This window comes from Budorcas taxicolor, chromosome 2, assembly GCF_023091745.1.
Source record: "Budorcas taxicolor isolate Tak-1 chromosome 2, Takin1.1, whole genome shotgun sequence".
Taxonomy (NCBI): domain Eukaryota; kingdom Metazoa; phylum Chordata; class Mammalia; order Artiodactyla; family Bovidae; genus Budorcas; species Budorcas taxicolor.
Genome location: NC_068911.1, coordinates 111941507 through 111954611, shown reverse-complemented (window position 1 = coordinate 111954611; position 13105 = coordinate 111941507). Strand labels below are relative to the sequence as shown.

The 13105-nt window shown below is 37.7% G+C and overlaps 1 protein-coding gene across 1 annotated transcript in view; it reads right to left on the bottom strand.

The window, feature by feature from the left end:
• The window catches only part of DPP10 (dipeptidyl peptidase like 10), a 760992-nt gene that overhangs the window by 114297 nt on the left and 633590 nt on the right, over positions 1–13105 (bottom strand). Inside the window, exon 9 of the mRNA XM_052656314.1 lies at positions 3233–3387. Within this exon, the coding sequence (XP_052512274.1) occupies positions 3233–3387 (155 nt within the window). The remainder of the gene's footprint in view (positions 1–3232; positions 3388–13105) is intronic.

Below are 13105 nucleotides of genomic sequence, written 5' to 3'. Positions count from 1 at the left end.
TACACTCAGGACCTTTACTATGTAACACACATCATGTATTAGATATGAGGCTTCCCAAGTGGTGCTTAGTGGTCAAGAATCTGCCTGCCAATGCAGGAGACGCAAGAAGCACAGGTTGGATCCCCTGGAGATATATCATATATTATATATATAGCATGCGTGGGGCTTCTCTGGTGGCTCAATGGTAGAGAGTCCACTGTAAGACAGGAGATGTGGATTTGATCCTTGGGTCAGGAAGATCCCCTGGAGGAGGGTATGGCTACCCACTCCAGTATTCTTGCCTGTAGAATCCCAAGGGCAGAGGAGCCTGTTGGGCTACAGTCCGCTGGGTCACATAGAGTTAGACAGAACCAAAGCGACTGAGTGTAAACATGTAACATATTTGATGCTATGAAAGTTACTCATACAGAGCTGAGTCATTTGTACTTAATGGAGCTGCCAGAGCTCCACATCTGTTAGTTAACTTGACAAGGAGATATTTTGATTCCAGCTACATCTTCTGAGATACAAGTTAACCTCTGGTACTTTTACAGAGAGAGAGAGACAGAATCAATAAATTTGAGTTATTTCTCTGTTCTCAAAATAACTATGACTTTTATAAAAGGACATAGCCTTTTAGAGCCTTATTTTGCCCATTTGTAAACCAGAGGCAATTGTGAAAAAGGCCAAATAAAGAAAAAAAGTGAAAGGTCTCTATGAAAATATATAGTATATTATTAGCATACATGATTTACCCAATTAATACCTAAACATTATTTTTATTTTATGCCTACTTACTATATTAATTAAATAATAACATAAATGGCAATACATTGTCTAGGTTTGTCAACCCAGAATCTTCTGATTTACTGCTAACTTATTTAGATTTTCTCAGATGTTTTTATATGTCCATTTGTTTGCCACAGACAATAAAATTTTAAGGCCTAGGAGTGTCCAAGTTCAAGCACCAAGTCTGTAACAGAGAAGGCAACTTGAAGATGCAGCTATGACATATGGCTTTTCTGTGAATCCTAAAATCCCCACTTCTCTTGGGAAATTAATTACAGAAAGTGGTCCCTTACCTGGATTTGATTTTAAGCCCTTCATGTGGTGCACACACTGAACATCCTGAGTGACTGTCCTGCCTATTGACTTGCTGTTTTCACAACAAAGACCTGTTATTCATTTTGTGTTTACATGGTCAGGTGAACTTTCATTATAAGTAAATCCAATGGGATGAGAATCTAGTTCAGATAATTATTTTGTTGCTAGGTCAAACTGCCATATTTTCCTGAGGAGCATTGAGTATATGTGTTTTCAGATCTATGCCCAGAAAATGGCCTAAAAATGATATTTCAGAATGGTGGAATCAGATTCTTCTCAATCCTGCTGCCTTCCATAGCTGCCAGTCAATCACACTGATATTACAGCCTACCCGAAGGAAGATGGGATGGGGAAAGAGGAAGCACAGAATCTCCATGAGCAAATAGTCTTCTCATCCCTCTCAATATTCACTCCTTTCCTTCCCCCTGTCCCCAGGAGTCTTGTGGATAACAGGAATATCAGCAAAGTCACCTCCCCCACCCACCGGCCACACCTTCACTGCAGAAGTAAAAAAATGCATGTGATGCATAATTTTTCCAGTACTCTGCATAGCAGTTAAGGTGATGCATACATTTAAAGGTATACCGTCTATTGTACTTTGTAAACACAATGTACAACTCACTAAAGAAATGGCTAAAAAACAGCTTCTAAATAAAATCACAGCCACCTCTTACCTCCTTAAGAGTTAAAATGTGTAAACTGGAATTGAAAAGTTTTCTATAAGACTTCTTTACATGACTAATGTCTAGGGCTACCTCACTTTTTCTTTTTTCTTTTTTTTTGTAAACATGGGGAAAATGAGCTTTAAAGCACGAATGACATTAATTAAAAATGACATATAAGAGAAAAACCAATATACTCCAGATGTTTCTGCAGCCTGCTTTCAGAGGCCTTACCCAACACTTAAAAGTAGCTTTGCTGAATAAAAATATACCAAGAGACTCAAAAGGCAAATTGATTTATGACCTTGTTACTGAGCTGACCAAGGGGTACCAGAAGAAGTGGGGGTTTTTTCTAAACCTCCATGCTGAATATGACTTCTTTCTAGTTTCATGTGAGATGCAAAGGTTGGAGATGGAAATGGCAACCCAATCCAGTACTCTTGCCTGGAAAATCCCATGGACGGAGGAGCCTGGTAGGCTACAGTCCATGGAGTCACAAGGAGTCGGACACGACTGAGCACCTTCATATCACATTAAAATATTTAAACACTTTTGAGGAAAAATACTTATAATAAATTTTCATCATGAGAACTCACTATCACTCCTTAAAAAGATACCCATTATTTGTTCTTCAGTATCAGTTTGTTATCAGTTTGTTAGAGGATATGGCAAGAATGGTTGGGTGGAGTCAGGGCCTGTGGACTTAGCATTAGGAACAAGAGAAATTGTGCTACTCATTGAAAAAATAATTTTGCTATCTGGGCAAGAGTTCCATATTCACTTCACACCATAAAACAATTCCAGCTATTCCAGCTATGCCTGACTATGGCTCTGCCTAGCATTTTATAAAGTATGTTCCAGAGTATGCTCTGCCAAAAGAATACTGATGTTAATATTAACACTAATAAATTCTCTAGGCTTAGTCTCTTCTTTATTGGCGATTCTTTATGTTTAGTCTATTTTTTTTAGTGAGTTTCTTTATGTTTAGTCTATTCCTTACTGAGATCCTTTATGCTTAGTCTACTTTTTATAGGAGATTTATAATACACATTAGCATACAGTATATTAACTGCTCTGAGAAATCATCTGAAAAAAACTAGATTTTTTTTTTTTAACCAAGAATTCCCAGCTTATTTGACTGTGATAAACAACTCACAGAATATACCCCAGAGAAACCTTTGCTCTGGCATCAGTGCTGACTTATGTTTTCTCACTCTCTTTTTAACTGTGAAAGTGAGAGATAAAGACTGAGAGCATCAAAGGGAAAGAAATGAAGCGGAAGTTCCTGCAATCTTGAATCATCTTCACCTGTGCCTATGTAAGCACAGTGGATAGACTATCGCATGCTCTTAAAATCGTGAGTCTGTCGACAAGTAAGGGGGTTTCTTTAATTCTCAGAAGACAACTTGTTTCTGAACCAAGAATACTATTGATAACTCAGTGGTGCAGAGAGAAGGGGAACAAACTAGCATTTCCACATGACTTACCTTAGGATATGGATACTGCTTTCCTTTGGGATACAAAGCTCCAGTAAACCGAGGAATAACCATGTTAGGCACCAAGGAATCATTTATCATTAGGAAGGCGAGCCTTTCTCCATCTGGTGACCACCAGTGGGCGATGTGAGAATGCAGAAGTTCCTCTAGAATAAATGAGTGTTAGTTTGAAACCAACTGTAGATGTGGGCTCATTGACCCACAAATGTCTGTCCTTGAAATCTCTATTGTACATAAATATTTTCTACACAGTGTGGTGGATTTGATTCAATTTCATGGAGAATTCTCTATTTCCAGGTTACCCTTTTGGTCCCAGGAAAAACAGATGCAAAGGAAGGAAAGAATAAAGCAGTGAAGTTAGGATTTTGTGGATTGCCAGCAATTTGAACAGAGGTGAAGGCACAATGGAAGTAAAAAGAATAAGAAGAGGAGAAGAGTAGTTGAAGACTGAAATATGGCATTAACCATATCCGTGTCACCTTTCATATTTGCATTCAGTCACATTTCCATCCTCTCATCATCAAACTAGTCAAATACCCTGCAGATTCGTTAAACTATTTTAAAATCTAAGGAAATAAAATTAAAAATATACTGTATAACTTTTGTGTGACCCCAGATCCACTATCCACTTTTATATATCTGATTTCTGGCCCAGGAAATTAACTCATATGAACTCTATCGAAAGGGCTCCCATGCACTCTAGAGTATGGCCATTCTGGTGCTTTGGCAAGAGATTATAAGGAGACGAGTAAAACGGCAGTATGTATTCCCTTGACTCTGTCCTGTAATGCCACCCAAGACTTGCTGTGTGTGTTAAATGATGCTACTCTCCCATCAGTGAAGCCTCATCTACACAGTTTTCTCCTTTTGTATCTGATAATGGCTCACTTCTGTTACCATAGAGGTCGTCATTGCCTGGCTGCCATTAGTCTAGATTATAGTTCTGCTATTTATCTTTTTGTAAATAAACCCCTTTCAAATTATTGAATATGCTAACTCTTTTCAAGACTCAGAAAAGTGATCTTAAAAATTAGATTTTGAGACTAGGTTGGAGATGTATCTGTATCTATCTACATATATATATACATATTGATGTTTAATCTACAACTGTCTATCTATATGTATATCTTTTATGTGATAATAACATTTCTTGGGGGAACTGGAGCATAGATAATCCATAGCGAGGGATGGAATCACAAATAATCAGTTGTCACTGGTGATGACATAGGATGAAATGCAGCAAGAGAGGAAGAGTGTTGGAAGGACAAGTGGTTGTGACACTCAGTTGTTGCAACAAGGGCAACTGTAAAGACTGTGAGTTTTTACAAGACCTCAGAGGGACTACATAGAAATAAACAGAAATTGAAATCATGACCACTAAATCAGGAAAACTCAAAAGGTAGCCATGACAACTTTGGTGTTCCTCTCTTCTGTGGTGAGAGGTCCCACATCTGATGGAAGGGCAGATGTGGCTGAGGTCTAAGTTGTGTTGCAGAGCTGAATCACAAACTATGGTTTGAACTCCACTTGTTTTTTAAAGCTGAGAGCAGTATTGGGGAAGTGTTTGGAGTTGACACAGTATAAGAATGCTTAGGTAGATGTGTGCAGCACACTTAATGCTTTCTGGACCAGTCTCATGAATAACCAGCTTTACAATGGAACATTGGCTGAAGATTTTGAACCTCAAAATTTCCGCAAATCTTCTTGCTGACTGAGGCAACCTCTATCCAAGGGAGCTAGACCTGCTCTGCATAAAGGCAGAGTATAAAATGAATTCCTGTAAAGCCTATGAGTTGGCATCCCTAGGGAAGAGTAGGACATCTCTTATCAAGTGAGAGAAAATTTATTGGGATTGTATTTATTTAAAAGTTTAGAGGGCCTATACTTAATTTCTAACATAATCCACAGTGATAAGAGAACAGACCCTGTATGATTTCAAGTATCTTTAGACCATGAAATTTTTGCATCTTGTTTTATGTTCCTGGATATGTTCCACTGTCCCTTGGCTTAGTCTATGGGAACTTGAATAGATTCTGTATGCTGCTATTGTGTGAAAATTATATAAATCTTAAGTACATTGAATTAGTTCATAGTGCTTTTCATGTCTATTATATCCTTCTACTTTTCTGTCTTTCATTCTGTTAATTTTTGAGAGCTTGATATTGAAACTCCAACTAAAAATCTTAATTTATCGACTTAAAATTAATTGTTATATATAGTGGAACTATATAACCTTGTTCTGTATTTTCCAAGTCTTCTGTGAATGTGTCATCATATTTGCATAATTTTAAAAATTAAAAAAAAATGTATAGAGGTCCTGGACTCTGGATTTTGAAGAACATCATAAACCACATTCACACCTGTTGGCCAGTTTTGCTCCCAGGTTCCCTGGTGACTCAGATGGTAAAGAATCTGCCAGCAATGCAGGAGACCCAGGTTCAATCCCTGGTTCAGGAAGGTCCCCAGAGAAGGAAATGGCAATACATTCCAGTATTTTTCCCTGGAGAACTTCATGGACAGAAGAGCCTGGCAGCTACAATCCATGGGGTCACAAAGAGTCTGACCAAATTTCACTTCACTTAAACCTACAGGTTTAAACCTAAGCCACCAGTTCTGAGTAGAACCTGAGCAGGAGAAGGTTGTGTAGCATATCAGGGCCATGGTACAACCTTCCTACCATCTTTACTTTGTGACCCAGCAGATATGATGGTGATATAAGCATCCATGGCAAACTGATTTTGTGTGCAACTCCTGACAATTACCATATGACAGTTGAACCACAGGCATTACAAGTTTTACAGAAAGGCCATTTTCTCCTGTGCTGATTAATATTCCCCAATTCAAAGGCAGCTCTCTATTGAGCTATGGTAAAAATAATTAGCCTTACCATGGAATGCCAAGTGACAATGCAATCAAACTGCCAGTTATGAACTGATTTTTATCTGATTCAGTGACCACAAAACTAAACATATACAGCTATATTCCACTGTAAGATAGAAAAGGTTTATATGGAACTAGACCAGAACATATAGGTGAACTCTACATACAGACATCCTCTACTTTATCCTCTTTCTTTTATTTCACATCTATGCTTCAGGGTGTTTTTTCTAACATAAACTGGCAGAGGAGGAATACATGCAAGCCTGGTTTATGGCAGGTGTGCATGATGTACTTCAGCACACTGGAGTTGGACAGGCTCTGCTTCCCTTGTGGCGCAGCTGGTAAAGAATTTGCCTTCAGTGCAGGAGACCTGGGTTCGATCCCTGGGTTCAGAAGATCTCCTGGAGAAGGGAAAGGCTCCCCACTCCAGAGAATTCCATGGACTGTATGGCGTTGCAAAGAGTCGGACACGACTGAGCAACTTTCACTTCACTGTACTACAATCTGATTCAGGAGTGATATTAAAAGACTATAACAAACATAAACTCCCCCAGTTGGAAGGCTTTTAAACATGATATATATTTTCCACTTCTTGTGGAAGGAGACTTGGATTGAAGCATGGGGCCATCCAGACTTCTGCACAGGAACTAATAAGAGTCCACCTGGTCAGGGATATAGAAAAGTAAAATTACAGATTTAGTGACAGAAAGTCTAGGGAAAGGAAGTGTATGGAGTTGTCAGAAGGTGTAAAAATATAAACATTTGAAGATATTAGTGTCCAGCTTAATGTCAATCAGAGCATATTCACAGCAGAGGAGGTTCTTAATGATCCAATCCCAGTATGGCCACCAAGTGCATGTCCGTTTGCCACCATGACCTGCCAATAATAGTGATCATTAATAAACTCTTCACATGGCATTATTCACCAGAAGACCCAGCTGAATGTCTGATGACAGGTAGACTACATGGAAACTCTTCCATGAAGAAGGGGTAGCATTGCTATTACAGGGACATACACATGGTCTAGGTATAGTCGTACATTTGCTGCCTTTAGGCCTATCAGTACTGCTATTCATGGGTTTACAGGATAACTCATCCATTACCACAATAACTCACACTATGTCACCTCCAAACAGTAACTATTTATAGCAAAAAGAGGGGCAATGGGCTCAAATGGGATTCACTGATTTCATCATGTCCCTCATTAGCTGTACATACATGGCTTGAAAGAATAGTAAAACAGCCGGCTCTATCTCAATTTTGGCACTGTTTGTTTGACAATATTCTTGAAGTTGGGATGTTATCCTACAGATATTAGTGTCCTACTTAATGTCCAGCTGAGTACATCCACAGCAGAGGAGGCTCTGTGTCCCTCCTGAATTACTAGGAAGCATAGGTCTAGGTTAAGGGGCAAAAGTGTAATGTTCTCTTTCACTATAACACCAGTAATCCATTGGGCACATTCTGTTTCTTATTCTCATGATAATAGGCTTGGTGGGTTTAGAAATCCTCATGCTCAAGGGAGGATTGCCTCAACAAGGAACAAAGCCATAATTCTATTCCTCTGAACTGAAAACTGAAATTTCTCTCTGACCATTTTGGGCTCAGTATGACTAGGGGCAAAAAAACTGACAGAAAAAATAGTCACTGTACTGGGCCTGATGATTAATCCCATTGCCAGGAAAATAATGTGCCTTTACTATAAAAAAGAGGACAAGGAAGAATCTATTTGGAATTTAGCAGATTCACAAGTATTCTCTGGTATAATTCCGTCTAATTTTCCAATTCTACATTTCCATACTCCAATTTCCATTTTAATGGAAAATTAAAATGGTTGCAACCTAATTAAGAAGAGGAAGCAAAGGAATAAGATTCAGCAGGGATAAAGTCTTAGTTTGATGCAGCAGGTAAATAACCTGTCTATTCTAAATGCTGGCAGAAGATAAAGGGGGAAAATAATGAATAGTTGAAGGTGCTTTGATTATCAATTAAAGTCTTATGATAAGGTTTTTTTTTTTTCTTAATAAGGACATTCACCCCCAAATCTTCTATGAATAACACAAGTATTTGGCTGTAGCTATCAATTTCATACAGGAGTATTACTGGGCTGATATTACTGTACAATGAAACAGTACCAGGTGGGACTTTGTATGCTCCTATTTTGACACCACAAACTTTTCATTGGAAAAGAATATTCCCATGGTGTCTGGTCTAAGCATGGCCAATATGAAACCAGGCAAATCAAATAAAGAGGAAAGAAGTTAGTATATGGCGTTTATTTCTTTGGTTCCCACCCATGAAGTCATGTGGGCATGGCTCTGTTCCTCAACCAAAGCTTACTGCTTCTAGAACTATGAAAATTACACATTTCCCTCCTTCTAGGTCCTAGTAACAGCTGCCACACCTCTTCAGATTTTAATGGCTGAATTATTACTGGTCACAGGTTGGATATTCTTTGTTGTTTTTAAGTGGCTCCTTCACAGATAAAGCTGAGTACTATTTTGATAGTGACTTTTTTTTTTTTTCCAGTAGTGATCTTGACACTGATTTACTCAAGTAAGTTAAAATTCAGATGAGGAGACATGAGTCATCCACATAACACACAGAAGAAAAAACATGCTAAATGACAATTGAGTGTTTAACCTTAAGTCTTATGAGATTGTAGGTACAGAGAGATCACAGTGTGTTGCCCAAAATCAACACTCAGGGTTTCTAAGAAACAGGTACTGTCCTGGATGCTGAAGTATATATACACAAGTACTTTCCAAGAAAAGAAGGTCTCCAATTTGAGGGCGCTATTCAATAGAAACTAGACACTATCTGCTCTTATTTATTTTAGAGTGACTTATGCCCAAAGTTTTTCCTCACAAAAATGCAAAATAGCAAAGTAGTACAAAGAGTTATGTGACACTTCGTTCAGGTATAAAAATAAAGCTAACCAAATAGAAAGGAGAGAAATCAAAAAAATCTTTAATATGAATTTGTTTAAAAGTCCTCTTGGACAAGGCAGTTCTTTAATTGCAACTCAGAGGGACTTTAACTCATGGATATAAAGTTTCTGTAATTATATCATACTATTTACAAACAATGCATTTTCACAAATTGCATCCCATTCCATTTCATTGTCTCTATTATACTGATTTAGAAAATCTCACTGCAGAGCAGATGGAGTTTTCAACACATGTTGTTTTATATCACAAACACTTAAAAATATAGCCTAAACACAGCATTCACTGAAAACTAACTCATATATGATCACAGTGTTCAGATTAACATTTCTGAAAAGTAAGCTGATTTTATCCATTTGAGTTTATCAATTTACATAGGATTTCCTGGGATGTTACTGACCTGTGGTTTGTGGTTGACTTTTCCCCTACTGTTTGTAACTTACTGTCAACTTTTTGAAAGTACTGTCTATGTTCAAAATCTCTTGCTTCCCATTTACACTTCCCATCCACTGAAATCTTGCTTATGGCACCACCAATTTACTGATTTTGATCTTATCAAATTCTGATAGCAAAGCCAAAAACAACTTTGGAATCCTTAGCTGTTTGACCTTGGACTTAGCATCATTGTTTACCCTATCTTCCTCTAGCTTCCATGGCTGCATCTCTAATTTATATTCCTTTTATCTGTCATAGTTCAGTTTTACTGGGATTTAGTAAAAAACTCAGTAACTATTTGTTGAATCAATTAATGGGTAAATGTGACTCCCTGTGTCTATGAAAAGGCACAAGTAAAGTGAATACAGGCATTTCACATTGTTCTTACCAAATAACAAAAAATTAAAAATACCAGTTTGTTGACAAGGATATTGTTTATCTTGAAATTTTTTAAATCTCATTTCTTTATTCTTGTCATTCTTAGAGTTCAATGCAAAAACTCTTTCTTCTATAAAACCCCTGTATAGTCCCCCAACCCATCAGAATTAACTCTACTTATGGCAATCCACTCCAGTACTGTTGCTTGGAAAATCCCATGGACGGAGGAGCCTCATAGGCTACAGTCCATGGGGTCGCAAAGAGTTGGACACGTGTGAGTGACTTCACTATGCATATATTTAATATGATGACATATAGTTCTATTAGAAGACACTTGCTTCTTGGAAGGAAAGCTGTGATATACCTAGACAACATATTAAAAAGCAAAGACATCACTTTGCCAACAAAGGTCTGTATAGTCAAAGCTATAATCTTTTCAGCAGTCATGTATGTATGTGAGTTGGACCATAAAGAAGGCTGAAGGCCAAGGAATTGATGCTTTCGAACTGTGGTGCTGGAGAAGACTCTTGAGAGTGCCTTGCACAGCAAGGAGATCAAACCAGTCAGTCCTTCAGGAAATCAACCTTGAATATTCATTGAAAAGACTGATGCTGAAGCTGAAGCTCCAATACTTTGGCCACCTAATACAGAAACCTGACTCATTGGAAAAGATCCTGATGCTAGGAAAGACTGAAGGCAAAAGAAGAGGGAAGGAGAGGATGAGGTGGTTGGATAGCATCACTGATTTAATAGACATGACTTGGGCAAACTCTGGGACATAGTGAGGGACAGGGAGACCTGCTGTGCTGCAGTCCATGGGGTCAGAAAGAGTTGGATGTGACTTAGTGACTGAATAACAATAGTTCTATTTCTATTTCTATTTTACCATGCTCCAGATGGTTCATTATATAATAGCTGTTTACAGTCTTTCACTTCACTAAGTTGGAAATATCCAAAACAAAGAAGCTCATATTCCTCATGATATTGCTCTCAGATAATGCCTGACAGATATATGTGCTCAATAATTGTTGAATTGAATTTCAGAGAAGGATTACTTTAAAATATGAGATTCTAAAATCTATTTGTAAATTATATATGCATATTAGTTCCATTATTCTATATGTTCAAATAATAGAACTTGAGTCATTTTTTGTTTCTATTTAACACATTCAATACTTCATAGAAACTTTCAAATCTGTAAACTTGGCAACTGTGTATTCTACCTTTTTAAACAAAACATTGAGCTGATATTTTAGTTTAATATGTCAATTTATATGAATAAGATTTGAGGTGATTTGTGTAAATTATATTTAAAATGCTTCATTTTTAGCACAAAGTTCTATTTTTCTTCTGAACTTCACTAACTTTTAAAAACACATTATATTTTATTTGCTTTTACTTTCCTTAGGAATTGAATAATACTAGACATGGAAACAATTGCACTTTTAAAAGACTTTTAAAGATTCCACTTTAGTGACGGTGGTTGGAAGCAACAGCTACACTCACACATTGGCCTGGCCCTAAAAAAGTAATGCACTTAAAATTTGCCTTAAAACATTTTATTATCTTTAATGTGACTCTTCAAAACTGTTTTTTCCTGTAATTACAGAAGGTACATTTCAATTTTAAAAAAAGGTAAGTGGAAATGATACATGTTACTTCCTGGGTTTCCCCCACACCTTAATTCATATTGTAGTTGATTTCTGCAAAGTAATAAAAAAGAAGTTTCCACACTAGAGTATCACACACATACTATTAAAAATCATATGTGCTCAGTTGCCAGTTGTGTCTGACTATTTGCAACCCCATGGACTGTAGCTCACCAGGCTCCTCTGTCCATGGAATTCTCCAGGCAAGAATACTAGAGAGGGTTGCCATTTCCTCCTCCAGGAGATCTTCTCAACCCAGGGATCAAACCAGTGTCTTCTGCACTGCAGGCAGATTCTTTACCACTGAGCCACCTGGGAAGCTCCCATTAAAGATCATATGCATTCCTAACAGAAAGTACTGTCTTTTCATGAGTATATTGAAGGGAAAAGAGAAGGTCTGGATTCTGGGAGCTGACGGCACATTGGACAAATAAAATGATAGTTCAGTTCAATCGCTCAGTCGTGTCTGACTAATAGTAAGTTATATTATATTATTATTAAGGTCCATGTGGGACTCTTGAAGCATAGATTGGGGATGGCAGGCAAAATGTTGAGGGAAAACTCAATGACATCTGAATTGCCTAAATCCCTCTGTCAGACCTTAATAGCTTAATCCCTTGGTAGGGTCCCTTCTCTTGGAAATGAAGCAAGAATTGAGGTAAGTCAGAGTCTGGCTGATGAAACAGACCAGAGAAATCTAATACCTTATGTCCATAATGCATATCATCCTTTAGAGAACAGTGAAAGGCCTTCCACTGTAACAGGCAGAGTAGCCCAGGATGAAGCACTGGCTTTGAAGACACACATTCAAGCCCCAGCTCTGCCCTCGTGAGGTTTCTTGGGAATGACCGTGAAGCTGAGGTCATGCCCAAGAAACCTATCCTCCCTGAGTCTTGGTTTCTTCAGTAAGTAATACACTAGGATTGTAAGAATTAACTCACACAGCATATCTGAAATTTCCTAGTATATGTAGAACACATGACCAAAGGTGTAACTTTAATTTGAATGGCAAAAACCATAATTTTCCCATCTCCCTGTTTTTTGGAAAGTGTCAGACCTATTGTGTAGTCTTGGAAGTTTTTGTTACCCATTGGTCTTGCCTTTACCCAACACATTTTTCAGTTTCAGCCCAATATATAGGTTTCTATTCTCTAATTAAGAAAGTAACTCTATTTCTCAAATAATGGTCTTTGATTTATATCCTTATAATTTCCTCAAATATGTAATTCCATAAACTTCATGAAGCTTTCCCTAAAAGACAGAGGCCTGAATCATCTTGATCAATGGTCAATTCAGTACACTGTACATTAAGTTTACTCCCAGTTGATTCAAAATTTCTTCTGTGTAGAGGATCCTACTTTGTCACCCAGTGAGCATTCCAGCACACTGTGAAGCACCAGTGTTCCCACTAAATTATTCCTCTTCTGCTGGTCTGCTCACTGTGTCTGCTCCCACTATTCATTTACTAGTGATCCAACCAGAAGTCCAAGAATCATTCCTGACTTCTTCAATTCATTTCATCCTTGTAAACATTAAGATCTACCTATTTGACTGCCTCATCAATTTTAGAATCT